Source organism: Harpia harpyja, chromosome 5 (assembly GCF_026419915.1).
Source record: "Harpia harpyja isolate bHarHar1 chromosome 5, bHarHar1 primary haplotype, whole genome shotgun sequence".
In the NCBI taxonomy this organism is placed as follows: Eukaryota; Metazoa; Chordata; class Aves; order Accipitriformes; family Accipitridae; genus Harpia; species Harpia harpyja.
In genome coordinates this window covers 72,117,361-72,142,660 of record NC_068944.1, presented here as the reverse complement: position 1 = coordinate 72,142,660, position 25,300 = coordinate 72,117,361, and the positions used below count along the sequence as shown (strand labels likewise).

The window sequence follows — 25,300 nt, the reverse complement described above, 5'->3', positions numbered from 1 at the left end:
ACAGTCTACGTACTACTGTCAGCACTGATCTGAAAATACATTTCAGTCATCAGTATGACAAATATTTTGAATAGGCCTTTTTATTTAAGCAATTCAAAACTAATCGAACACCTATTACCTTCAGACCAAAAAAGCTCCACTAAAATCTGTTTAAACTGATTAATATTAGCAATAAAGTAGAAAGTACTACAGTAGAAACTGAAAGAAGTAACATATAAGATATTAACAGATGTTGTCAGTCTTGCTCAGAAAAAAACAAGATGTAAACATAGGCTTCAGTCCCACATACCCACCCTACTCCACTGAAAATTACTATATCATTATTGTGAAGAGAGTTTCTGAACTTATAACAAAGTGCTAAAATTTCCTGTATGATTTACCTACTCTTGACAGCTTTCTTTAAACATGGATGTTTTTACATGAGCAAGGCTAGGAATCCACTAACTGCAAAAGCATCAACTCATTTGTTCCAAAACTTAAAAATAAAAAAAATTCCAAAGGCAACTTAAACATATGGAAAAACAGTACCCAACATCCTACACTCAAGTACTTCAAACTGGGATGCTACATCCTATCAGGACAAAAATACTTGACTGCCATCTTCCCCCCTGCTTCAGGAACACCTAACCTTGCTGTCTAAATATTGGCAAGAACATTGGCTTTTGTCCTGCTTTGAGCAGAAGACTGGACCTTCAGAGGTTTCTTAAAGCCTCAGGCACCTTATGAGCCTTCCTATAAGTAGAACACATCTGAAAAGGGATCCTTACTGTCTTGGTTTTACCTACCATATGTACTGCGCAATAGCCTGTAGATGATACGATTCTCTTTCGGCAAGTACTTTTTTGTGCTTCCATATGACCAGCACAAGTGGCCCACAAGTCCCAAAGGCAAAGCTCTGGACACCCTCTAAACTATTTAGAAGGTGTGTGTTTGTTTTGGGTTTACATGGCAGGGTTTTGGAAGTAGGGGAAGGGCTGCAGGGGTGGCTCCTGTGAGAAGCTACTAGAAGCTTCCCCAGCTCCAAGTCGGACCCACCACTGGCCAAGGCTGAGCCCATGAGTGACAGTGGTAGCGCCTCTGGGAGAACAGATTTAAGGAGGGGAACCTGCAGTGAGTAGGGGGATCGGAATGTGAGAGGAACATCTCTGCAGATACCGAGGTCAGTGCAGAAGGAGGAGGAGGAGGAGCAGGGGAGGAAGGGATGCCCCTGCAGCCCATGGTGAGATGGCAGGCTGTCCCCCCCCAGCCCCTGGAGGGGAGCAGGGGAGCAGATGCCCACCTGCAGCCCATGAAGGAGCCCACACCAGAGCAAGGGGATGCCCCCCAAGATGGCTGCGACTCCATGGGAAAGCCCACACTGGAGCAGTCTGTGCCTGAAGGACTGCAGCCCATGCAAAGGACCCAGGCCAGAGCAATTTGTGAAGAACTGCAGCCTGTGGGAAGGACTCACATTGGAGACATTCACCGAGAACTGTCTCCTGTGGGAGGGACCCTATGCTGGAACAGGAGAAGAGCATGAGGAGTCCTCCCCCTGAGGAGGAAGGAGCAGCAGAGACAAGGTGTGAGGAACTGACCCCAACCCTCATTCCCCATCCCCCTGTGCCACCAGCAGGTGGAGGTCAAGAGAACCAGGAGTGGAGCTGAACCTGGGAAGGAGGGAGGAGTGTGGGGGAGGTGTTCTAGGGTTTGGGGTTTACTTACCATCCTTGTTTTGATTTGATTGGTAGTAAATTAAAGTGGTTTTGTTTCTTCCTGAAGTTGAGCCTGTCTTTTGCCCGTGACCATAAGTGGGGAGTGATCCCTCTGTCCTTGTCTTGACCCACGAGCTTTTCTTTATATTCTCTCCTCATCCCACCATGGCCAGGGGGAAGGAGTGAGCGAGCAGCTGCGTGGTGCTTTGTTCCTGGCTGGGTTTAAACCATAACAGTATGGTAGGAACAAAATGGAGGAGTTAGTATTAAGTGATCTTTATGTTTAGAAGACATTTCTTACAGAGTTTTAGACATGAGCCTAAAGTAGTTCCCTCAAAAAAGCAGCATGTGTAAACATGACAACTGGCAGTATGGATATAAAGCTACTTTGGATGCAGATTTCAAATGTAAAGCCATTACTTTTTATTTCAGAAGGGGATCCAACATACAGATCTTGTACTACTTGAGGCATAGAGCTTAGACAAAATGAAGTTAGTATTTTGTATCAAGAGCCCTTACAAAAAGCTGTTCCATCTTCTTCATTTATATGTATGAACATGATCAGGTAGCCCTTACACAAGATTTAACTTGTCATCTTGGTGAGTCATCAAGAAGGGTCTATATCCTTTATTATGTACATAGCACTACTCAAACATTCTGTGATTCCTTTGACAACTTTCACAAGAAGGAAAAGCACAATTCATATCTCATTTGAAAAATGGATACAACCTGCAGCTCTTAATATGCATATATCACATTTTAAACTATTGCCAAGTTGAAACACTAGCCCATAGCACATCCAGTTATTGAACCCTAAAGCAGACAGACTCAAGCACTATTAAAGACCACACTTCAAGCTTTAGGGCACTGGCAGAGACAGTGTAGTCTCAAAATCTGCCAGATTCAAACAAACCACATATAATACTGGAATATACCTACACTATCAAAACACATCTTAGTAGGGTATCTTCCATCCCCATATTTTGTATAATTGATAGTTACACAAATAAGTATACAACTCTTTACCTAGCATTATGCAGTATTTATGTAGCTATCAGCAAGACAAAGTAGTCTTATCTTTCCTTACTTCTCTAACAATCATTTTGAGCAACTCCAGAGCTTTACTAGTACCCTCCATCCCAACTGATGGAAGGCCAGGGTACAGCCTCACACTCTGGCGATCCTTAATTCAGTAAGGTGTCACATCCTATTGAAAAATCCTAGTAAAACACAATTCACACCTATAAATCACAATTCACTTGAAATCATCACTAAACCAGAAATTTTAGGAAACATCCACAAGTGCTGAGGGAGCTGGCTGATATTATTGACAAGCTACTGGTTTTGAAAGGTCATGGTCACCAGGGAACATTCTTGATGACTGAAGCAAAGCAAGTATCAGTCCTATCGTCAAGAGCAAGGAGGAGGATCTGGAGAACAACAGGATGGTAAGACTCACCTTGATCCCTTGGAAGGTGATGCAGTAAACAGCCCTGGAAAACCATTTCCAAACATATGAAGGACAAGGTGAGTAGTCTGCATGGATTTTTATGACAGGGAAGTCACACCATACCAAACAGCGCCGTCAACAATATGAGCACCTCCACAGACGAGACAAAAGCAACTGATGTTGTCCACCTCATCTGTAGCAGGGCTTTTGACACCATCCTCATGTAAACTGATGAGGTACAGGCTAGAGAAATGGACAGTGAGGTGGACTAAAAACTGACTTGCTTGGCTCAAAGGGTTGGCATCACAACCAGTTCAGCTGGGGGCCAGACGCTAGTGATGTGCTCCAAGGGTCAATACTGTTTAACATCTTCATCAATAACCTGGATGATGGGACAGAGTGCAGCTTCAGCAAGTTTACAGATAATAGAAAACTGGGAGAAGTGATTCAAACACCAGAGGGTTTCAATGACATCAGAACTACCTTTAAAAGCTGAAGAAATGAGCAGACAACAAATCTCACGAAGTTCAAAGGGAAGTGCAAAATCCTGTACCTGTGGAGGAATAACCCTATGCACAAGAACAGACTGGCAACCAAACAACTAAAAAGCAGCTTTGCAGAAAAGGACCTGGGAGCCCTAACAAGCTGGGCAGCACCCAGGAATGTATACTTGCAAAGGCCACCATCCTCCTGGGCTGCACTAGAACAGCATTGCCAGTGCTGTGAAAGTGGTGATCCTTCCTCTCTACTCAGCACTGATGCAAGTTTTAGCTTGTTTGATTTCTACTGTTTTGCAGAAGATTTTTGTAAGGATTTTTTGAAAGAAAAGATTTGTTCTATCTTTGGTATCTTAAAAAAAATACTAGTTCTAGCAAATTCTGCCCCCATCCCAAGACTTATTTCTCATGAAATACTGTAGCCCAGAAAGCTATGATTTGTTACCTGAAAGAGTGCCAGAAATTCATGTTGCATCATAGGATTATATATGCTCAAATAGCCCACAGAAACAGATTCAGACAGAGCCAGTGTACAGCAGTCCATTGTTTCCCCTCTCCATAGCCCCACCATTACTCTGCTCTGCATGGCTGAAAGCATACACATCTCTTCCCACCGCTTCCCAGAACACCATGCTGTCTTTTTTCTGTCCGATAAAAACTTGTCATTGTTCATATTTCACACAGTGTTAGGGAAAGGAACAGAGATGAGGCTATCACAACTACCTGTAATGTGTCTAAATTCTTATATCTAATTCAGTGAAACTCAGAGTTAGCACCAAACACTGTTAGGACTTAGAAAACTCATACCCACTAGATCCAACATACCCATTACCAACAAGTGTAATCTCGCTCTTACTACAGAAATTGAGAAAAAAAATCTATACATTCCGTGACACTGAACTGGTCAAGTGTCATGGTTTAACCCCAGCCAGCAACGAAGCACCATGCAGCCGCTCACTCCCCTCTCCACAGTGAGATGGGGGAGAAAAATAAGGAAAAGCAATAAAACTTGTGGGTTGAGATAAGAACAGTTTAACAGAACAGAAAAGAAACAAATAACGATAACTCTAGTAAAATGACAATAGTAATAATAAAAGGAATAAATGGAATATACACATGGTGCACAATGCAATTGCTCACCACCCACCGATCGACATCCAGTTAGTCCCCAAGCAGCAATCTCCCCCTGCCCCCACTCCCCCCAGTTTATATACTAGACATAACATCACATGGTATGGAATACCCCTTTTGGCCAGTTTGGGTCAGCTGTCCTGGCTGTGTTCCCTCCCAACTTCTTGTGCCCCTTCAGCCTTCTTGCTGGCTGGGCATGAGAAGCTGAAAAATCTTTGACTTCAGTCTAAACATACTAAGCAAGAACAGAAAACAGTGTTATCAGCATTCTTCTCATACCAAACTCAAAACATAGCACTATACCAGCTCCTAGGAAGACAATTAACTCTATCCCAGCTGAAACCAGGACATCAAGTAAAGTAGGAAAGTGAGTGCTATCACTGCTTTGGAGCCTGTAAAAGAATTAACAGTATATGCTGGAGTAACTTTCATGCATATCTGTGTTGATTCAATCTACTGTTCATAATTTTCTCAGCTTGTTGATTCTAATACAACTTTCCTGGTCCTTTGATGTAAATTGCTCAGATTCCTGAGACTTCATGACTGCAACTTTGTTTACTAAAGCACAAACTATTGATGTGCAAGTAGGCTGTGTGAAAAGGTAAACTTGTACAGAGAGAACATGAAACCACAGGTTAATGAAGGGACATAACATTGTGGATGGGATGTATTTTAATCCATACAACAAAAAATATACCTCAAGAATTTGAAAAATGCTTTCAGAATACTTATGAAAAAGGTGTCCTGGTTTTGGCTGGGATAGAGTTAATTTTCTTTCTAGTAGCTGGTATAGTGTTATGGTTTGGATTTAGTACCACAATAATGTTAACACACTGATGTTTTCAGTTGTCACTAAGTGATTACACTAAGTCAAGGATTTTTCAGCTTCTCATGCCCAGCAAGCAAAAAGGCTGGAGGGGCACAAGTTGGGGGGAACACAGCCAGGGCAGCTGACCCAAAGTGGCATTCCATACCAGGTGATGTCATGCCTAGTATATAAACTGGGGGGAGCTGGTCACAGGGCAGCAGGGGAGGGGGGGATTGCTGCTCAGGAAATAACTGGGCATCGGTCAGCAAGTGGTAAGCAATTGCATTGTGCATCACTTTTGTATATTCCAATCCTTTTATTATTATTGTCATTTTATTATCATTATTTTTTCTTCCTTTCTGTCCTATTAAACTGTCTTTATCTCAACCCACAAGTTTTACCTTTTTTTTTCCCCCCCACCAATTCTCTCCCCCATCCCACTGCATGGGGGTAGTAAGTGAGCAGCTGTGTGGTGCTTAGTTGTTGGCTGGGGTTAAACCACAACAAAAGGTAACAACCCAAAGATCCTAAAGCATTTGTTAATTCTGGTCCACACATGTATGAAAAATCTGCAGAAGTTAGTTGGTGCCTGTAGAAGAAAGGGGACTAATTCCAGCACACCTTTCTGGATTACTTTAACACACCTCTAATCCTTCAGAAAGCCATTACTCCCACTGCCAGCAGATAAAAGAAGGAAAACACTCCTTTTGATACAATTATTGTAGGCAGTACTTTTAGTTTATTATTTGTCATCCATTACAGTCCTTGGCTGCAGTAATGTAGCTTGGCAGGAGAAAAAGCATACAGAGGCAGCTTGTACAACTACTGCCCTATAGGAAAGTGCAGCTTAAATTCAGGTGGAAATTATGTATGAGCTTCAATGTAAATTGAATTTTAAAAACTCTTAGCATCCAAGTTAATTTTTAACTAGCAGAGGGATAACATTAATTACTCTCCCTTCCACATGCTCAAGAGCAGGTGAATCCAAGTATCTTTTCTGTGTATGAAGATACATATTACACAGAATTAAGCAGATTGCTACCACACTCAATTGTTTCCAAATATTATTCTATTAAACTTCTCATAAAATCAGTCAAATCACTTCATGGAATTTTAGACCAAGATCACACTTCCCTAGAAGTGTGATAAACCTTGCAAGTCCAGTTTATGGACTCATTCCAGCTGCAACTCGTAAGGGAAGGAACCAACATCTCTGCCAACAGACCAGTTTCTCCAGGAAAGAAGTGAGATCTAAGTCTGCCATAAGCTTGTTCTCTGGAGGACCATGTGCTTATCCATGTAGCACCTTCATTGAGGAAAGCAATCTTCCAACTTATGACATCTGTCAGAGTTTTTTCTTAAACTAGTCTTTTTAACATTCACCTAATAGAACATTACTCAACTTTCCAGATTGAAGAAAAAATGAAACAGAACTCTATGATTTATACCTGCATAAATATCTGAAGTAACTATCAACTCATGCCAGTATGCTTTTGCTGAAACACACCTTGTAAAGAAAGTTAAAATATACTAGTTTTAGTAGCATTTATGCTATGTGTCTTCATGTTTAGCGTAAGTAGAACTAAACAGTTCTTTCTAAGTCATATTTCAGGTTAGTGAATTTGTTTATAGAAAAGCATCTTTAGTAAAAAGTATTTTTAAAAGCCCAAGGTCAAGTTTCTTTCCAATAGACACGGTTATGTTATAGCTGTAAGAAGCAGATTACCTGCATGATGGTCTGTGCAACTACTCAGCAGTCAAGATACTGCAAATTCATTTGTCTTAGAAATTTGTTTCGAAGACAGTTTAAAATCAAGTGCTTATATGGAAGTGGAAAGCGTGATGCCTCAGTTTTACCACAGTTTCAGAAGCCACATTATCTCACATAGTTATGTGATGAATTAATTTTACAAGTATTACTGTTTTAGTTTTAATCCAGCTAATTTCAAAATCCCAGCTTTCACTGAACACCACAACTTTTCCCAGTGGTAATTGTGCATTATGAATTTTCTTATGGGAGTACTTCCTATATTTAATAGTTAAGTAACAGATTTCAGTACATTTCAACAGATTTTACACAGAATAATCAACAACTAGTAAGTGTCACATGCACAAGGCAGCTGACATCTTTAAGTGCAGTGGAACAATTCAGTCAGGGAAGTACACCTACATTCAAGGTGAGACAACAAAACCAAAACTGAACTGGTCATATAGATATCAGTAGTGCTGGGAAAATACAGAAGCTGCTACTAACCACAGACCCCTGCCCTGTCTGTCCACCACTTGCCTTCATAATTCCATATATTCAAGTTCCTGCTCCATCACTTCTATCTGCCAAGAAACAATAAGAAAAGTGCCAACACCGAGAACCTGATGCGCCATTACTTCTTGGTTCAGTGATGTTTGAATTGCTTCTATATGTGAAAGGAAATTTTGATGCTCCACTTTCCAAAAGTATAGAATCAAGTTATCTTCTAGATGTGGCAGAGGACAAAGGGGATGCATTTAAAAAAAATCCAGCTGCCCAAGAAATTCAGGGTGTCAGTGCCCAAAGGATGAAGGACAGCTGAGACAGCAATAACCACTTAATATGATAGATTGTTCTATCACTCCTTGCTACTAGAGAAAAGCAAAGCATAAAAGTGCATTTGGGAAGAACAAAAGACCACAACAGTCATAACAGGTACTTATGGTCCCATGAATAAGTCTTCCTAATCAATGGTTCATATGTATATTAAGTTTCAAATCTCACTTCCCCTTCTTGATTCATTGATTTTAGAGCAAGTGCAGGAATGACTTACCTAGCTACAAGCAGAATAACCACCCAAAATGCTGGAATGTGCTACTTTGCATAAACCCAAGAAATAAAGGTGCTTAACCAAACTGAAAGATCTGACTGTCCACTAATAATAAATCTAGAAAGAACATTTAACAAGGTAGAAGTTAAACTCTTCCTCAAGCCATCAGGAGAAATATAGGCACAAATACCTCTACCAAATTTGACATGAGGTTTTAAAAACTCAATCATCAGTGTTTCACAGAGCAAGAAAATACCGGAAATGCTAGACTGAAACTTTGTTAAATATAGAATCATAGAATAGTTTGGGTTGGAAGAGACTTTTAAAGGTCATCTAGTCCAACCCCCCTTGCAATGAGCAGGGACATCTTTGACTACATCAGGCTGCTCAGAGCCCCATCCACCCTGTCCTGTCAGTGGGCACTATGGAGAGAGTCCATCTCTCCATCATCTCCCCCCCATTAGGTATTTACACTCAGTGTTAAGAGTCTTCTCTTTTCCAGACTAAAGTCTCATCTCTCCTAACCTTTCCTCATACGAGAGGTGCTCCATCCCTTTAATCATCTTCATAGCCCTTTACCAGATTCGCTCCAGTAGCTCTGTATCTCTCATACTGTGGAGCCCGGACCTGGACACTGTACTCCAGGTGTGGTCTCAAGTCTGACTAGAGAGGAAGAATCACCACATTTGACCTGCTGGCAATCCTTTTCCTAAAGGAGTCTAGGATGCTGTTGGCCTTCTTTGCTACAAGGGCACATTGCTGGCTCACATTCAAAGGACCAAAGGTCTTTTGTGCAGAGCTGCTTCTCAACTGGTCTATCACCAGTGTATACTGGTGCATGGGATTATTCTTCCCCAGGTGCAGTACTTTGCACTTCCCTCATTGACCTCATGCAGTTCCCATCAGCCCATTTCTCCAGCCAGTTGAGGTCCCTCTGAATGGCAGCAGCACAACCCTCTGGTGTATCAGCCAGCATACCTGGTATATTTGTATTTGCAAATTTGCTGAGGGTGCACTCTCTCCCATTGTCCAGGTCATTAAAGAAGATGTTAAGTACTATCAACCTCTGGCACACACCACTAGTGACTTGCCTCCAGCTGGGTTTTTTTATCACTTAGTGGTTCAGCCAGTATTCTTTCCACCTCGCTGCCCACTTATTTTACCCATATTTTTGTCAGCATGTCTACATGTATGTTATGGGAGACAATGTCAAAAACTTTACTAAAGTAGAGGTAAACAACATCCACTGCTCTTCCCTCGCCCACCAAGCTAGTCACCTCATTGTAGAATCCTATCAGGTTGGTTAAGCATGATTTCTTTGATTGCACCTTTGGAAATCCATGCCGACTATTCCCGATCACCTTCTCAGAATCATAGAATGGTATAAATCGAACAAACGTAGAAACATATAAATGGAACTACATTCCCAGGATTACTCTTTTTTGTAGTACCCATTTCTGAAGAAACACACAGCTAATTTAACAGGTTACTATTCCAATTTACTATAGCTGTATCTTAAAAATATGAACATAACACTAAATTATCAGAAAGAGCTGGGAATGAGGAAAAGCATTTTTTTTCCACTAAATTAATACAGCTTTTATTTTACCCTTGCATAATAACTATCTATTGGCAGTACCTCTTGACAAAAGCAAGGGATTAACTATGTAGCTGGCCAGGAGCATCTATTCTCTTTAATCTATTTTTCTGAAGGGGCCATCTGCTCTTATTTCTTCATTTCGTGGCCTAGCTTGAAATTGCATTCACTATTCTGTTGGGATTTCAATTAGTTACATGTAAAAATTTCTTCCATGTCAGGATAGCTGTCTTGAGGATGAAATACTGTAAGATGAAGAGGGAAAAGGGGTTATTACCAAGAGCTGATTGACTATAATTGATACAGCTCAAATAGCTAATTAGTCATCAATAAAATGAAGGGAAAATAATGCTCTAGCATTTGTTTTATTACAACACAGCTTGACATCCATTACTGACAAGTGTGCACAGCCATGTTTTAAGGTGCTGAATCTGAATAAAGGGACTATGTCTGCTTTCTGTATTCTCTGCACTCAGCTCTTTTCAGATGACTCTGCAGAAAAGCTTCAAATCTCAGCTCCGATAACAGCACCAAAACCTTCCAAATGAGGTGCCCAAAAATACCTCATACAAATGCTGACAAGACATACCTACCTGATTAGCATCATTTTCACAGACTTACAAATAATGAGTAGTTACTTCTGAAAAATTTACTCACTACAAGTACAGGTTTGAGCTCTAGCCAGCTACTACTTCAATACAACAATAAGTTAAGCAAAGGATTCTGAAAGGACTGTACAGAATGAAACATATGGTTTTACATCCTACTTCAGAAGTACTTTTCTTTCCCACTTGGATGATTCAAGTTTTTTCTATCCATTTCACTGTTTTCTCCAGCAGAAAGACCAAGCAGAAGGCTATCCAGCAAGCTGAGTACTTTAGTTAGTGCCTAGAATGGCTAACTTCTCAGCATCATAGAATGGTTTGGGTTGGAAGGGACCTTAAAGATCACCTAGTTCCAACCTCCCTGCCATGGGCAGGGACACCTTCCACTAGACCAGGTTGCTCAAAGCCCCATCCAACCTGGCCTTGAACACTTCCAGGGATGGGGCATCCACAGCTTCTCTGGGCAACCTGGTCCAGTGCCTCACCACCCTTAAAGAACTTCTTCCTTACATCTAGTCTAAATCTACCCTCTTTCAATTTAAAGCCATTACCCCTTGTCCTATCACTACACACCCTTATAAAGAGGGCATCATCTTCATGCAAGCCATCATAAGAGACAGCCTACCCTAGACAAGGAGTCATTGAAAGTTGGTCATTGCTTTGAGCACAGTGACAGATATAAGGGATCAGTGCCTTGAGGACCTACATGCTACTCAGAGGCAGAAAACACATTATGTTAGTGTAATGCTCAGCATACCACTGAAGTCTAAAGAAACTATGATATACTGGTTAAGAAAGCAAATCACATCCGTTTTCCTCTATTGGGGCATTAATTTAAAAAAGGATAATTTGTCTAGAGTTCTTCATAGACCTGATCTCACAGCCAGCTACTTGCCACAATGTGAAAAACACATCAGCATTTTTAATTAACCTTATATTGAACTACATGAACTACTACTTAGTGTTCCAAACAAGGTCTATTATTTCAGGAGATTTGTAAATTCAGTAAGTACATCTATGAACAAATGATTTATAAATAACATTATGGTAGTTCCCCTGCACTTTCCATTTAATCAGCTGATAATAATGGGATGCTCTAAGAGCTTAAAGTTTAAAAGTCTGGCAAAGTATTTCTTTTAAAACTTCATTCAACACTTATCAAATTGGACTGACAGCAGTCTTACTAGTTAAAGTATACATCAAGAGAACAGCACAGGCCAAAGCTATTTCAGGTCCCAGCCATATCTCAATTGTATTCGGAAACCCTGTGGCCAAAGATAAGGTAGTTCTATTACAGCCACAGCATTCAGTCTACATTTGAGCCTCAGCTTGTGATCAAGGTATGAGCAGTAAAGACAAATACCTGAGAAGGCCAAGCAGAAAGATGCAACCAATACTAATTTCAAACAGGCCAGTTACCAATTAAAGCCTTTATACCTTGAGCATCAACTTTTTATACTCACGTAGTGAAGCTACATGAAAAGCAATAATGACAAAATGATTCTCTAAGCACTGAAGGCTCAGTTAACCAAACACCGGCTTTCAGGAGGGACCGCGTTCTAAGACGCAGACAGAACACGTGCGGCTGCAAGAGTTCTTGTGACAAGCGAACACCGATGGCACCCAGGACTCGGGTGCAGCTCCCCCAAAAGCAGCTCCCGGCCTTCCTTGGGGGGCTGGCACCCCTTCCCGAAAATCCCCTTTCCCGGGGAGCCCCGGTCGGGCTGCATCGGCTGCGCGCCAGCCCCCCCTGCTGACACAGCGCCAGCACTGCACTTACGGGACGGTGCCGTCACGCTGCAAGTGCAGGCTGCGTTGTATTCTAAATAATTCCAAAAAAACGGGCTGCGAAGCCGTTCAGAAGCAGCTCCACGCAAAATTAAAAACTGCATGATGATTTCCCTAGTGCTTAGTGACCTGCTGCTAATGGAGTTTTCTCACACAGGGATAGCATCCAAAAACCTTCCTGAGTAAGTTTTCTCTTCAAAATTCCAGCATCGCTGTATTTAAGATGCTCTCTAGGTATCCTGCAGGAAAACCCATTGTGGGACACTTCTGCTCTTTCCAACGTGTGCTCATAATCATACTCATAATTGCCCAAGGTCCCCAAATTCACAGAAAAAAATAAGGCTGGAAGAAATCTTAAAAGGTCATTAATTACCTCACAAGCATTTTATATGACAACACTTATGTCATTCCCAACATTTGTTTCACACGGTATTAACAGGCTTCTGTGAAGTATCTGCAGAAAAAATGTCTGAAGAACAGATACAGTAAGCTTTAAAAACATGATAAATCTTCTGTTGTATGCTTTTATACAGTAGGCCAATAAAAACCTCATCATTTTTCCAGACCATGGATGCATGGTGTAATAAAAAGGTCAAGAGTATGTGATAAGGGAAAAGAATCTTTAAGACCAATTTGTGTTACACAAGACAAATTGGACCACAGTAGTCCTTTCCACTCTTAAGATCAAGTACTAAGGTGCCACATTTCACCTTGCAGACTAGTCAGCCTAGGATACCATTAGGGTATCTCTAGAAAAGCAGCAAGCATTAACTAGAGCTAAAGATACCACTGCAACTACCTACTGTGAAGCAGGAAGTGAAGCAGAGTAGTTCCTCCACACACATCAGGATTTAAATGGAGAAACTGTGTCAAATTATTAGTAAGAAACTTTCACTTTAAGAAACTCTTCCACCTACCACAAAAGTTTTAGGAAACCCCTGTAAGGAAGGCAGAAAACTCAGCTGTGACACTGCCTTCTTCCTTGAAAACAGGACGACTTGATCCTAAAAAAAAGCAGGCTGGAAGTAGTCATGAAACCATCAGATAATTAATAAAGTGAAAAACCACTCTAAGTTTCTGAACTTCCATGACTGTACAAATTGACCAAGAACATCGTACTCAAAACTGTGTGAAAGCAAGTCTAGAAGAGAAAAATTTGTTTTCCTTCAAACTCAGGAAAGGGTATAGGGTATAGCTAAGCTTAACAAAAAGCCATGGAAGAGCCAGACATGATGGACCTTAGTCCTTTTCACTTTTGCAAAAGTGAAATTTATCATTTAACATTAGTTTGGAGGTGGGCAGAAAAGGGTGATTTTTTTACTTCACTAGTTTACCCCATAAAGCTGTATCACTCAAGTCTGCATACAATAGAGCACGTCATTTCTGCCTCGTAGCAGGAGAAACAAAACAAAAAGATCAGATCCTCAGTATCTGAGGGTTAAGGAGCTCAGGGAACAGAAACTGAGCTGCTGACCAGAGACATCAGGACTGGTGCTTCATTGCCACCTCTAGTTGACCACCTCTAGTTCATTAGGATACAGATCAAAAGGAACCAGTAAGGAAAACTTTTGTCCATTATCAGTTAATGGAAAAGGAGACACATGAAAGGAAGAATGATTGCATTAGAAGCAGTACTTCCATTTCTACATCTTTCAAAGACATTATCCCAAAGCAGCAGGAAAAACTGGCTGAAAATATCTACAACATTTTGCTTTCAAACACATCTGCCTTCCAGAGTACTGTTACTGGAGGATCAGAGGCAGTAAGAAACTACAGATGCATTTATTCTCCAAGCATTCAGTAAGTGCAGCAGCATTCAGTATCAGAGCAACAGCAGCAGTTTTGACTTCTTCCCGGATTCTTTGTCTTGTCCACAAAAAGGCATCTTCCCCTACTAGCTATTCCTTTTGTACAACCCAAACGGAGGAATAAAGTTGAAAATAAGTAAATCCTCAAAGGATTTGCAACTTCAGATTTTCACTGTCACTACATTATGCCAAGATCAGCACAGGAGCAGTTATAACAAATTTTCTTTTGGATTAAGTGCAAGAACAATAGGTTTACTGAAATGATTTCTAATCTTTTAGGTTTCCAATTATTTTGTCAAGAAATTCTTCCTAGAAAATAAAGGCCTATAAAAGAACACCTATATAGGCCAGAAACAGTGAAAGATTTACCAACTACAAGAATTAAACTGACATTTGTTTGCTGCCTTGCAACTTTGTTGCTGTTGAGCTGCTAGCTGAAGCCAAAAGCCTGATAAACACATCAAAATAAGAAATGGAAGGCAGCCAGCAAAACAGCAACTGGAAATAGAGAATACGAAGGAAGGAAATCCATTTAACTTTCCAGTTTCTTATTAATTTTACCTTGACAATACAGTAAAATTATGAAAAATGACAACACAAAACAACAAGTGATAAATTTGACAAAATTGAGTTCAAGCAAAAGAATATTTTAAGATAGGATAAACACACAAAGAATAACACAGGCACTGCTCAGCTGTTGAGACACTCAAAATTACATCTTTCTCAGCTTAACAAAAATGTTTCTTCATTCCACCTCTACAGTTGCTACTCTTCAATTTGCTCCTTGTCATAATTAGCCAGCCTACATCTACTGTATACCCGAAGTCACTGACAGTTCAGTAAAGAGCCTAACAATGTAGTCAAGATCAAATGTCCAGAAATACATCTCATTTTGAGTCAAAGATGTCAAGAGATGCAAAATCTACCAGTTATTATATTTAAGAGTTAATCATCCATTGCTAAAGCACCGTGCTTTATGTTTTCACTTGCACTTTTTTGGCCAGACATTTCATCAACAGTTTAAAGGGCTTCTTAGCACCTTTATTTACTTCTGTGACAGTAGTAAGGCACTCAAACCACACATTAGCAATCACTTTCACAAACCAATCAGACTAGCAAGAGCCCTACAGACCTTCCCAAGCTTGCAAAGCATTGTTTTTTCCATGATCTTCTCAAAGATTAAAGACACAGGGACTTCTGTACCTAGAATGTCAGAAGAAAATTAAATTCCCTAGTCCATGTGCCCTTAGCTTAAGGCCATAAAGATACTAATTTTCTAGCTAGTGTTGCACTTGGAAGTCACACTCAGCTAGCAGTATACGGATCTAAAGTAATTCCCAGAACTACTACCACCCTACCATGCAGCTCCAATTGCACAGGCAAGACTTGCCTTCCCAGGTCCCAGGCATAGATAACCCCACTTCATCAAGATACTCCACTTGCCCAGTATAAACATCCTGCCCTTTATAATTTTCTACTTAAAAACAGTATTAATAATGTAAACATTAAGCTTGCAAAACTCCTGCCAAAACCAGGACAAGAGCTCAGCTAAGAACAGTCAGTTAATTCACCATAAAATATTAGGTGTGTCAGTTACCAGTTAATCCATTTAAACATGCTTTTTACTGAAACTGTTAAATACCAATTAATTAAAAAGTCATGCAGTACCACACTGAATATTTTACAGTGGCTACTCAACTCTGAACTTTGATATCCAATTCTTTCAAACCAAAGTGCATCCTAAATTCTTTTGTATCTTAATTATACTTGAAGTCAGAGGTGGGGGGAAAACTCGGAGGGCAGAAAGGTCACATAACTTGCATGTACTTAAAAATCTGTGTCAGTCAAACAAGCCACAGGCCAGAAGAGCAGCCATTCAGTGCTGTGACCTTCTTTCTGATTTCTCCAGTAAATAAGTACTCAGAAGGTTACAGTTTTAATTTGCATGGCTGGTGTCAAAAAGGATTGAAAGTGACAAACCATGTCAGTCCAAATTTGAAACCTTTAAATTCGATCTCTCTCATTGACTGCTAAAGTAAGTGTGCAAGTGAATTAGAAGTCAGCTTTAAACTAAATGTGATCATCAGTGAGTGGCTGCAGGCTAGAGTCATGCTTCAGAGCAGATGAGCCTAGGGTGAAGTATGTATGATTATCTTCAGCTGCATTTCACAGCAGCCCTGTTAACATGATTGGAATACCTGATAAATCACTTGCCCAGCCTTTTAAGAGACAAAGATTGGAATCTAATTGTTAATAAGTCCTGTGACTTTCACAATACAGTTTCACTCCAGTAAAAACAAAGAACGAACCATTACAAAAATGTTAACTTCTGAAGTGTTACTGAACGAGGAAGGCTGAGACATGAGGGACAATCTCTGAAATCTCTTCTTCACTCCAAATCATACTACTTTTCATGCTGTTTTAAGAAAACAGAAATAAGAACCAAAGTCAGCCTTCACTGGTTTTATGGTGCTACCACCACACCATATTCATTCCTATTACTGTCACTAAATTTCTCATCACACTGAGCCTGCCAAATAACCAATTCCCCCTGCACATTTTCATAGACTTGTTTTGAAGTCTGATTACTAGAAGACAACAGAAGAGTTTCTTCTTTCTAGTTAACCTCTAAGACAAAGTGACTTGCTGACTGAAAAAAAATCTTTGTCTGCAGGGCATATTACAAAATTTACTGTTTTATTCCAATTAATAGGATGCTCTGAGTAATCTTAAAACCCAATCAGATTTCTTCAGCTATATTTGCTTTACAAAACACCTAAAACCTTCATAAAGTGTTTTGCCAGCCTCCAAGAGCAGGACAGTTGAAACAGGTGTTGCTCACATGATTGAGACTACAATGAGAAATAAAGGAGAGTTCGAGGTTACACAGCCACAGACTACATGTAACACCATCAGGGGCTGAGAACGAGCAGCACCACACAGGTCTTTCACACTATGAAATGCTTGTCTACAGATGAAAGTGGATGATTCAGCAGCAAACTGATTATTTATACCACAACATATGTATGTCACTTCACTACACATAATGAAGAACATTTTAGAATTGCAAAAAATTAGAATTCTATTTGTGAAAAATTAATGAAAATCCTTGATAAGTGCATGCCCAGAAGCCCTTGCATACCAAGACAGATACATTAAAAATCAGTAACATCTATGGTACCTTAACTTATCAAGTTCCTACTTCAACCATTTTTACAAAGCTATCCCTTACCTGCTAAAAAATCAGATTGTTAATATCCTCCACAGTGCAGAAAGTCAGTACGCTTTTCCTCACACTCCATTCTCCCTGATATTTATGGAGGTACTGGTCTGTTTGATTATTGAACTCCTACTCAAAATTTGACATGAGAAACAGCAAGCCTCTACTGATCACTACTAGACACATGGATCAGTAAAGTCATTCAATATACAGCTAGCACATACAGCCATCTACTGATGGGAAGGCTTGTTATTCCTGCACATCATCTTGTTGACAATTTAAAGGAAGCCTCAGCAATTTAAGATATTACCTCAAATCTCAAAGTAGCTAAAATGAATTCCACTGGTACAGTCTACAGAGAAGTAAAAGTTGTCTTTCAGCAATGGCACCGAGACTCAAAAGTATTTCAGCTGCCTTAACTTTGATTACAGAGTCCTCTCCACCTACACATTTAACATTACACAAACCAAACACGTGCCAGGCATCTGTTTTAATGTCTCCCCTGTTACAAAACATGTCTGGTATCAACATGTTTTATTTACATGTAGCTTCTTCCATCTGCAATTTCACATACTTTACCCAACATTCACAAAATACTTGTCATAAATCAATACTATACATAAATGTGAAAAAAGACAATGAAGATAAAGTAACTCTTCTCTTACAGATCTTTCAATATTTTTACAGCATCACTCATGAACTAAGTTACAACAATCAACATTACACTTGCACATTTACATAAAACCCCAAATACAAAGTCAGCCTTCAAAATAAAGGTCTCAATAAAAGGTTAAAAAGTAAAGCTACTCAGTGCCTTGCAATGATAAACAAAGAACTAGCCTGATTTCAGAACAAGCATCACTTTCACATCCAGAAATATTTTTCAGATTTTACATAAAGATGAGTACCTGAGAGTCGTAAACAGTAAAAATACAAATATGCATGTACTAAACTCTTGCTTCTTCACAGAACCTCATCTTTCCCAAGGTTCTTCAATTACAGAACTTATAAGATAATAATTGGACATAATGTTCCAGTTCCCATTGTCTGGTACCAGATGCAAATTAATCCTATCAGCATGGTCACCTTACTACACATGCAAAATAAGTCTACTTCCAATCCATAACATGTTTAAAGGTTTACAGGTAAAAACATCCCCTTTTTAAGATGGCTTAGTGTTTAAGTACACAAGTAAATCATCTTAATTAGAGCAAAAGATAGTCTCCTGCAAAAGATTCCTACTGTTCTAAAATTTAAGCAGCAGCTGAATGTTTCAATGACTGTTTAAAGCAAAATTTAAGCAATAGATCTTACATTTGTGTTCCAAAGAGACAAGTCATCAAATACTTGAGCAGAGTTTTCAGCAAGAAAAATCAGTACTTCCATGTACTATGCAGGAACAATGAAGGACACTGATCTTTGATTCTAACGCTTTCAAAATGTTTAAAACAAGGTTTTATTAGGGCAAGTGAAGATGCTGTCATGTCTTAATTCTGAAAGACAGATTAATAATACTGCCCACAGAAGTATTCTTGCAGCATCTTAGTTATCACCACATTGGTTTTTTAACTGAAAGGCTACCCTGGAACATAAAGCATGTCAAGCTCCACTTTTTTCTGTATCATTTAAAATTATGTAATTTGTATGTACCCAAATTATAATTTGTAATTATAAGCATTATATGCAAATGTGCTCACTTCCATTTGAGAACTATAATTAACAGATTTTGGAAGTCTAGACACAGGACTTTTCCCTAGAAAGCAAATTTCAACATTGTTAGAAATTTGTTAGCGATTTGGCTCTTTTGTTTAAGCAGTACACACACTTTAATTCCTTCAGCATCTCAGAAGGATTTATTAATTCAACCATACAATTCTTACAAATCAATCCTGAGTTTCTGCAGAAAGTTGGCTGATCTGCAGTATTTCAGTCTAAGTAAATACAGATAGTAAATGTAATAGCATTAAGACAAAATGCTATTACATAATTAAACTGGTTATTTTAAGCACTTAAAACCTTTGCTAAGACATTCTCACACATACCTGGAAAAAGCCAAACTCGGAAACATGTTTCATTCTAAATTGAAAAGCTGAACAAACCCAGTTTAAAAAATTAGACAAGCCATTCCATTTGCCTGCTCACTGAACTATCAGAGAAAAAAAAACTCAGTGGACCTAACGTATTAAGTACAAGCCAGAACTATTACATATATATTTCCACTAATTGCCTTCATTTAACTCTATAGAGCTATTACAATTGAGACAAACAACAGTCACTGATAAAGTTAGTGTCATGACAGGATGGGTTTGTAAAACATCTCCTGAAGTCATATATTTCCCACCTGTATTATACAGTCACTTCATCTTATTTTATTCTTTGGTGACTCTACAACTGCCTAAAATATGTACTTTACACAGATATTATACAAATTTGCATTTTAAACTACAGTTAACCAGTCGATAATCACCCTCTGCTTAATTTTTTTTTACCTGTCTCTAACACATGAAATACTTCAGATTTAATGCAAGACTTCACTTTCAAAGTAAGCAAAAAAATCTAGAAACATACTAGAATAAAGAGGTTGGATCCATGTTCATCTACATTCATTTTTTCACTGACAGTACAATTTATTTTTGGAGCCAAAAGTATGCATGCAGATACCAGGTATTACATGATAAAAGCAAGCAAAAGTTTGTCTGTCCTCTAATTTCTTATATCAATGAGAACCGCAAAAAACTATCATTCTCCCAAAAAGTCACAGTTTTGGTAACAGCCATATAATTTTATCTGCTTCCATAAACGCTGTTTGTAAAATAGTACATCACATACTTCTGTAACTTCCCAAAATAATTTACATACACAAAAAAGATTCTCCCTTCACTATCTGGCTAGGAACTTCACTAAATTCCAGCCTTAAATTCTCAGCCATCAAACTAAATTCTAACAAGTTTTTTTTTATTTACAGCAAACAATACAAATATCTATTTCTTAACATAATTGTCCTTCTCCCACCATCAACGGTGACATTTTTACAAATTCAAAGTTAGGAACGATATGCAAAAAAACAGCCATTCAAGGACATGTGGCTACAAATCACATGGCATATGCATTCTACTGCTGAAACTGTGACAGCTACTCCTAACTTCAGAATATTTCAGACAATAGTTGATTCTCCTTCTGATTTAGAGATGGGCATTCATAGTCCATTACACATCAAAAACTACAACAATGCATTAAAAGAAGCCACATTGATTTAGACCTATTCCTGTTACGGGAAGTAAAGTACACTAGCACAGCTTTGTAATAATTTCAATTGAAGCCAAAATCATTTCAGCTGTCATTACATTATATTAGAAGATCAGTTGATAACTTACTTCACTTGATCATTCCAAGCACTGTATCAAGTGTTTGTCTCTACAGACCTGTACTTGAAAGTCACTTGCCAGTTATACAGTACTTCCAAGTTTACATTAAACCTTACTATAAATCACACAGAATTACTTTTCTATTCAGTACAGGATCACTGAAACAAAGAGCTAGCACTTCAAAGCACATCTGACATGTCAGGTGCAGAGGGGGTAGGAATCACTTATTTGGGGTTATATAATTGCAAAAGAAAATATGCTTTGGGGTTTTTAAAAGATGTACCAAAACGTACTGTTCATTCCTTAACATTTTAGAGCCAAAAGTTCCTAGGAAAGAGCTAGGTTGTAGGCTCCTTTCTAAAAAGGCTCACACATACATAAACAATAAGCTGTTTATTGTTCAGAAACGCGTTAGCAGGGTAAAACAAGAAAACCTTTGGGGGATTTAATCGACTTGAAGCCCAAGCAGAGCACAGACGACCCAGGCTGTTCTACACAGCAATTCAACGTGGACTAACGGATAATTCAAGCAGGGAGCGATCACGCCTTCGCTATTGTAAAAAACACCGATGAAAGAGGAGAATTTGGGGAAACCAGTCCGGCGTCCCCTATTGTTTGGGGGAGATGCTCTGCTTGCTAGAGGAGCAGCCCCGGACGCCTCACCGACCGCCGCGGGCAGCGCCGGGGCTGGCGGGCAGGGCAGGGCAGAGCCGTGCCCGGGCAGCGGCCGCCGGAGCTGGGCAGACCCCCCCGGACTCTTCCGCCCCAGCGTAGCGAGGGGAAGGAGGCAGGAGCCGGTAAACACCCGCAGCCTGAACACTAGAAAAACCCACCGAGCGCTGCGGGACGAAGAGTAAACCCCGCACTCAGCATCCCCGGCGGCCGTCACTTAACTGCGGCTCGGCCCCCACCGCTCGTCCTCCCGGCGGGACGAAGCGGCCCCGCTCCGACCCCGCCGGCCCTCACCTTGGTTGACCAGCCGCAGGGCGTGGGTGAAAGACGGGTCCAGCGAGTCCTTCTCCGCCATCAGCTCGGGCAGGTACTTCTCGTCCATGGCTGCGGCCTGGAGCGGCAGCGGAGCCGGGGCGCCGGGTGGCCCCGCGGGGAAGGGGGCGGCGGCGGCGGCGCGGGTCCGAGTCCCAGGCGTCGGTAAATCCTCGGAGGCAGCGCTTCCCCCTGGCCGCCTCCCGCCCGGGGCTGCGGGGACGCATCCAGAGGGAAGCGCCGCAAGCCCCCCCGGCAGGGAGCGGGGAGGGAAGGGGCGCGGGCCGGGGGGGGGACGCCCCCCCACACCGGACAAGGGGCGCGGAAAAAATCCCTCTGCTGGGGAGAGGGAAGGAGGAAGAGACGCGCCCCGGGAGCCTCCGACCCCGGGCGGGACGGGGCCCCCGCCGGCCTTCCGCACACACGCGCGCGTAGAAGAAAAAGCCGAACGTGAGGCGGCCGGCGCAGAGCGCGGACCCGCACCTCCAGCGGCGCTGCGCCGACTGAGCGGGCGAGCACCTCCGCGCCAGGTTTAAATACTTCCGCCGAGGCCACGCCCCCTAACCGCCCAGGAGCCTCGCCCCTGCCCACCGAGCCACGCCCCGGGACGCTGCCCCGCCCCGGGCTCCTCCCAACGGGCGGTGATAGCGGAGCTCCCTTCTCTGTCGCCCCGCCTACTCAAGTGACGGCTCCTATTGGGTGGTGTGGCTTGTCAGTCAGGGACGGGCTGCAGCTTCGGATTGGCGGCGGCTCCTGTTCTCCCCCGCCCCGCCGCCGGTGTGTGTGTGGGGCGGGGGGTGGCGCTCGCGCCGGGGGTTGAGGCGCGGGGCAGGCGTTCCCGCCGCGGCTCCTGAGGGGGAGCGGGCCGGGGGCCGGGGCGGCTGCGAGGGGCCGTGAGGCGGCGGGGAGCGCGGCCTCCCATCAAAACCGGAGCGGACCCTCTCCTGAGAGGAGAGCTGACGCTGTTGCCCTCCGGCAGCTCGACAGGCGAGCGCCCCGTCGGCGCCGGCGGATCTGCGGCCGTTCGGCCTGCGGGAGTGGCCTGAACGGCGAGCGGTGGCGAGGCGAGGGGCGAAGGGAGCCGCCCGCGGTGTCCCGCCTGCTGCCGGCCCCGCTCCTCTGCTCGGGAGCCGCTCCCCGAGGCAACGGGCTGTGTGAGAGAGGCTCCGGGGAGCCAGGACAGCGTCCCGGCCCTCCCTGTCAGATCTCAAGGGGCGGGGGAACGAAGAAAGGCAAGATTTGTTTTTAAAGGAGGAGTAAAACCGCGATTTTAACTTTTTTTTTTCCCTCCCCCCAAACAGCGGTGCTCTATTTATCCAGCGTTTTGTACTTACGCCTCTAGTAATACAAAGCACTTCATAAATACTAGCTAGAAAATCTTATTTCCGATGAATTACACCGATGGGCCATTGTAAGTGGGCTCGTGAAATCAGCAGCAGCCTGTTTTACAGGAAAGAGAAGTGAAGTTTAAAAGACCTTGCTCAAGCCTATTTTCCTATTTTTTCAGTGGGTACACTTGGTATATTAGATCATTATTCACTTTGATCTTTAGCTTTGAGGCTTTACATAGCTTCCTTATTAGACCTTAGGTGTTTCATCAATGAATCTTCGGTGACAAAAGCCCAAAGGAAACAAGGCTAACTATTCTCTGTAACGGAGCACAAGGGCAAAACAGAGGAAAATTACTAAATCACTGAAGCCAAAACCATAATGCTAAAGTAACATTTTAAACCAACATTTACTGGGAAAAATGGTTAAGAAACTTTAAGTGATAAGCTACAGTTAAAAGACTACTGAAAATATTCTTACCTCCATGAATCGAATAATCACACGTTTACTTTTTTATTTCATGAAAAAAAAAAAAGGTTTGCAATGCATCTTAGTCATATCCTTTCAAGATGGGGAGAAAAAAGCTCTGGAAAAAAAAAAAGCTAGCATGAGAAATCACTCACTCAAAGCTTGGAATCAGAGGTTAAGGCTCCCTTCTCAGAATTACATATGCTCTTTCACCCTTAGCACAGAAGGACCATATATTAAGGTATCTTATTTCTTGTTGTATTTTACAGACTGGAATGTCTCATAAAACAGTGTCTGATATGTTACAATATGAAATATATTTGATTTACATTCTCTCTACCACCGTTCCAAATAAATCTTTACCCAGGATGAACAGAAACAAATTTACAAAGTTACATTTTAAAAATTCTGCATGACATCAAGCCTGATAGATACAACTAAAACATACAAGCAGCTGGAAGAAGTTGGATTACAATGAACGTTTTATTTCAACCTTCCATATACATCTTCTATATAAAAGTACTGAAATGCAGCCATCTGTTGTGAAACAGGCAGACACATACAACTTTGACACAGAACAGTATGTAGGAGTGTAATCTTTATTGAATGACCTGGAGCAAAATAATCCCTATCTTTGCCAGTAAAGCCAAAACTGTATTTGAAGTCCCTCTGCAGCATACAGGACCTCAGACAGAAAGGTAGCTATATTATTACAAATGGTGTAAAACACAATGTACCTTTCCTGGAAAGAGTCGTATTCTCCCTGGTAACTGATTAAATAAACATTTGGTGTTTCAAGAAACCACAGTATTTCCTCCCAAATTGTACCAATTCCCTCTGGCTTACAATAGAGAAAGACTTACGGGAAGTCTGAAGACTTGTTTCTCACCAGGTCTATAATAATATAGGAATTATAAAATTATCCACATTTTACCCTATTGTTCAAACTCAAACCTGCACATAACAAGTGCAGTATATTGTTTTCTCCAATGAAATTCACTAGGATGTAATAAAACAAGAGGAGGACAGAAAGGACGGGAAATTATGAGCCTCAGGCCATAGAAAGCAGCCTACGATGTGGTTAGCTGGGAAAAACCTGCTGAGCATAGTGCTTACTCTCCAGGAAAGGCAGGAAAAACCAACTTCTTAAGGATTGATTGCTTTCTACTGAAATCTATACAAAGCTTGAAAAGCAGCTTGATCAAGGAACTGCCCACTAAGTATTAGCTTTAGCATTCACAAATGTTTAAAAGTCATGAGTCCAAACTTTTAAAATTCATTATTTAAATGTGTTTATTGCTACTCTCCAACAGTAAACTAAACAGGGATTTTTACACATGTCCACCCTGCTGTCTATATGCGTGTGGTAGTCTCAGAAAGTTAGTTTGGTAGGTGTACATCAGTCAGGAACTGGTGTCAGACTAATGTCCATTACTTCTCTTAAAGCACCAGTTGTCTGACCTGACAGTGTGTCTGCCTATTTATAAGCAAAAATTGTAGATGCCAAAGTTAATATTGATATGTAATAGAAGCATTAGGATGTGTTAGTACCTTTACTCTCAGGGGTGAGATTCACTTTCTTACTTCGTGTACCTTTTGATGCAGCCAACGGGACGTCTGGGGACTGTGTGTGAAGAGGCTGAAACTGAGCTGCATCCTGTCTCTGGTGTGTAGGTTCTGTACAACTTATTGCAGTTACATTTTCCTTATTTGCTGGATCAACACAACAAGCAGTATTTTCACCATTAAGTCTTTGTTCCT

At 41.2% G+C, this 25,300-nt stretch overlaps 1 protein-coding gene across 4 annotated transcripts in view; it reads right to left on the bottom strand.

The window, feature by feature from the left end:
- The window catches only part of KHDRBS3 (KH RNA binding domain containing, signal transduction associated 3), a 101,561-nt gene extending 79,337 nt beyond the window's left edge, over positions 1-22,224 (bottom strand). For 2 of the 4 annotated variants that reach the window (XM_052787600.1, XM_052787601.1), the window contains exon 1: positions 21,725-22,223. In XM_052787600.1, the coding sequence (XP_052643560.1) occupies positions 21,725-21,812 (88 nt within the window). In that variant the 5' untranslated portion in view covers positions 21,813-22,223. Of the gene's footprint in view, positions 1-21,724 lie in introns of all 4 variants that reach the window. The other 2 variants (XM_052787602.1, XM_052787603.1) reach the window with 2 other exon arrangements.
- Between the last annotated feature and the right edge of the window lie 3,076 nt (positions 22,225-25,300).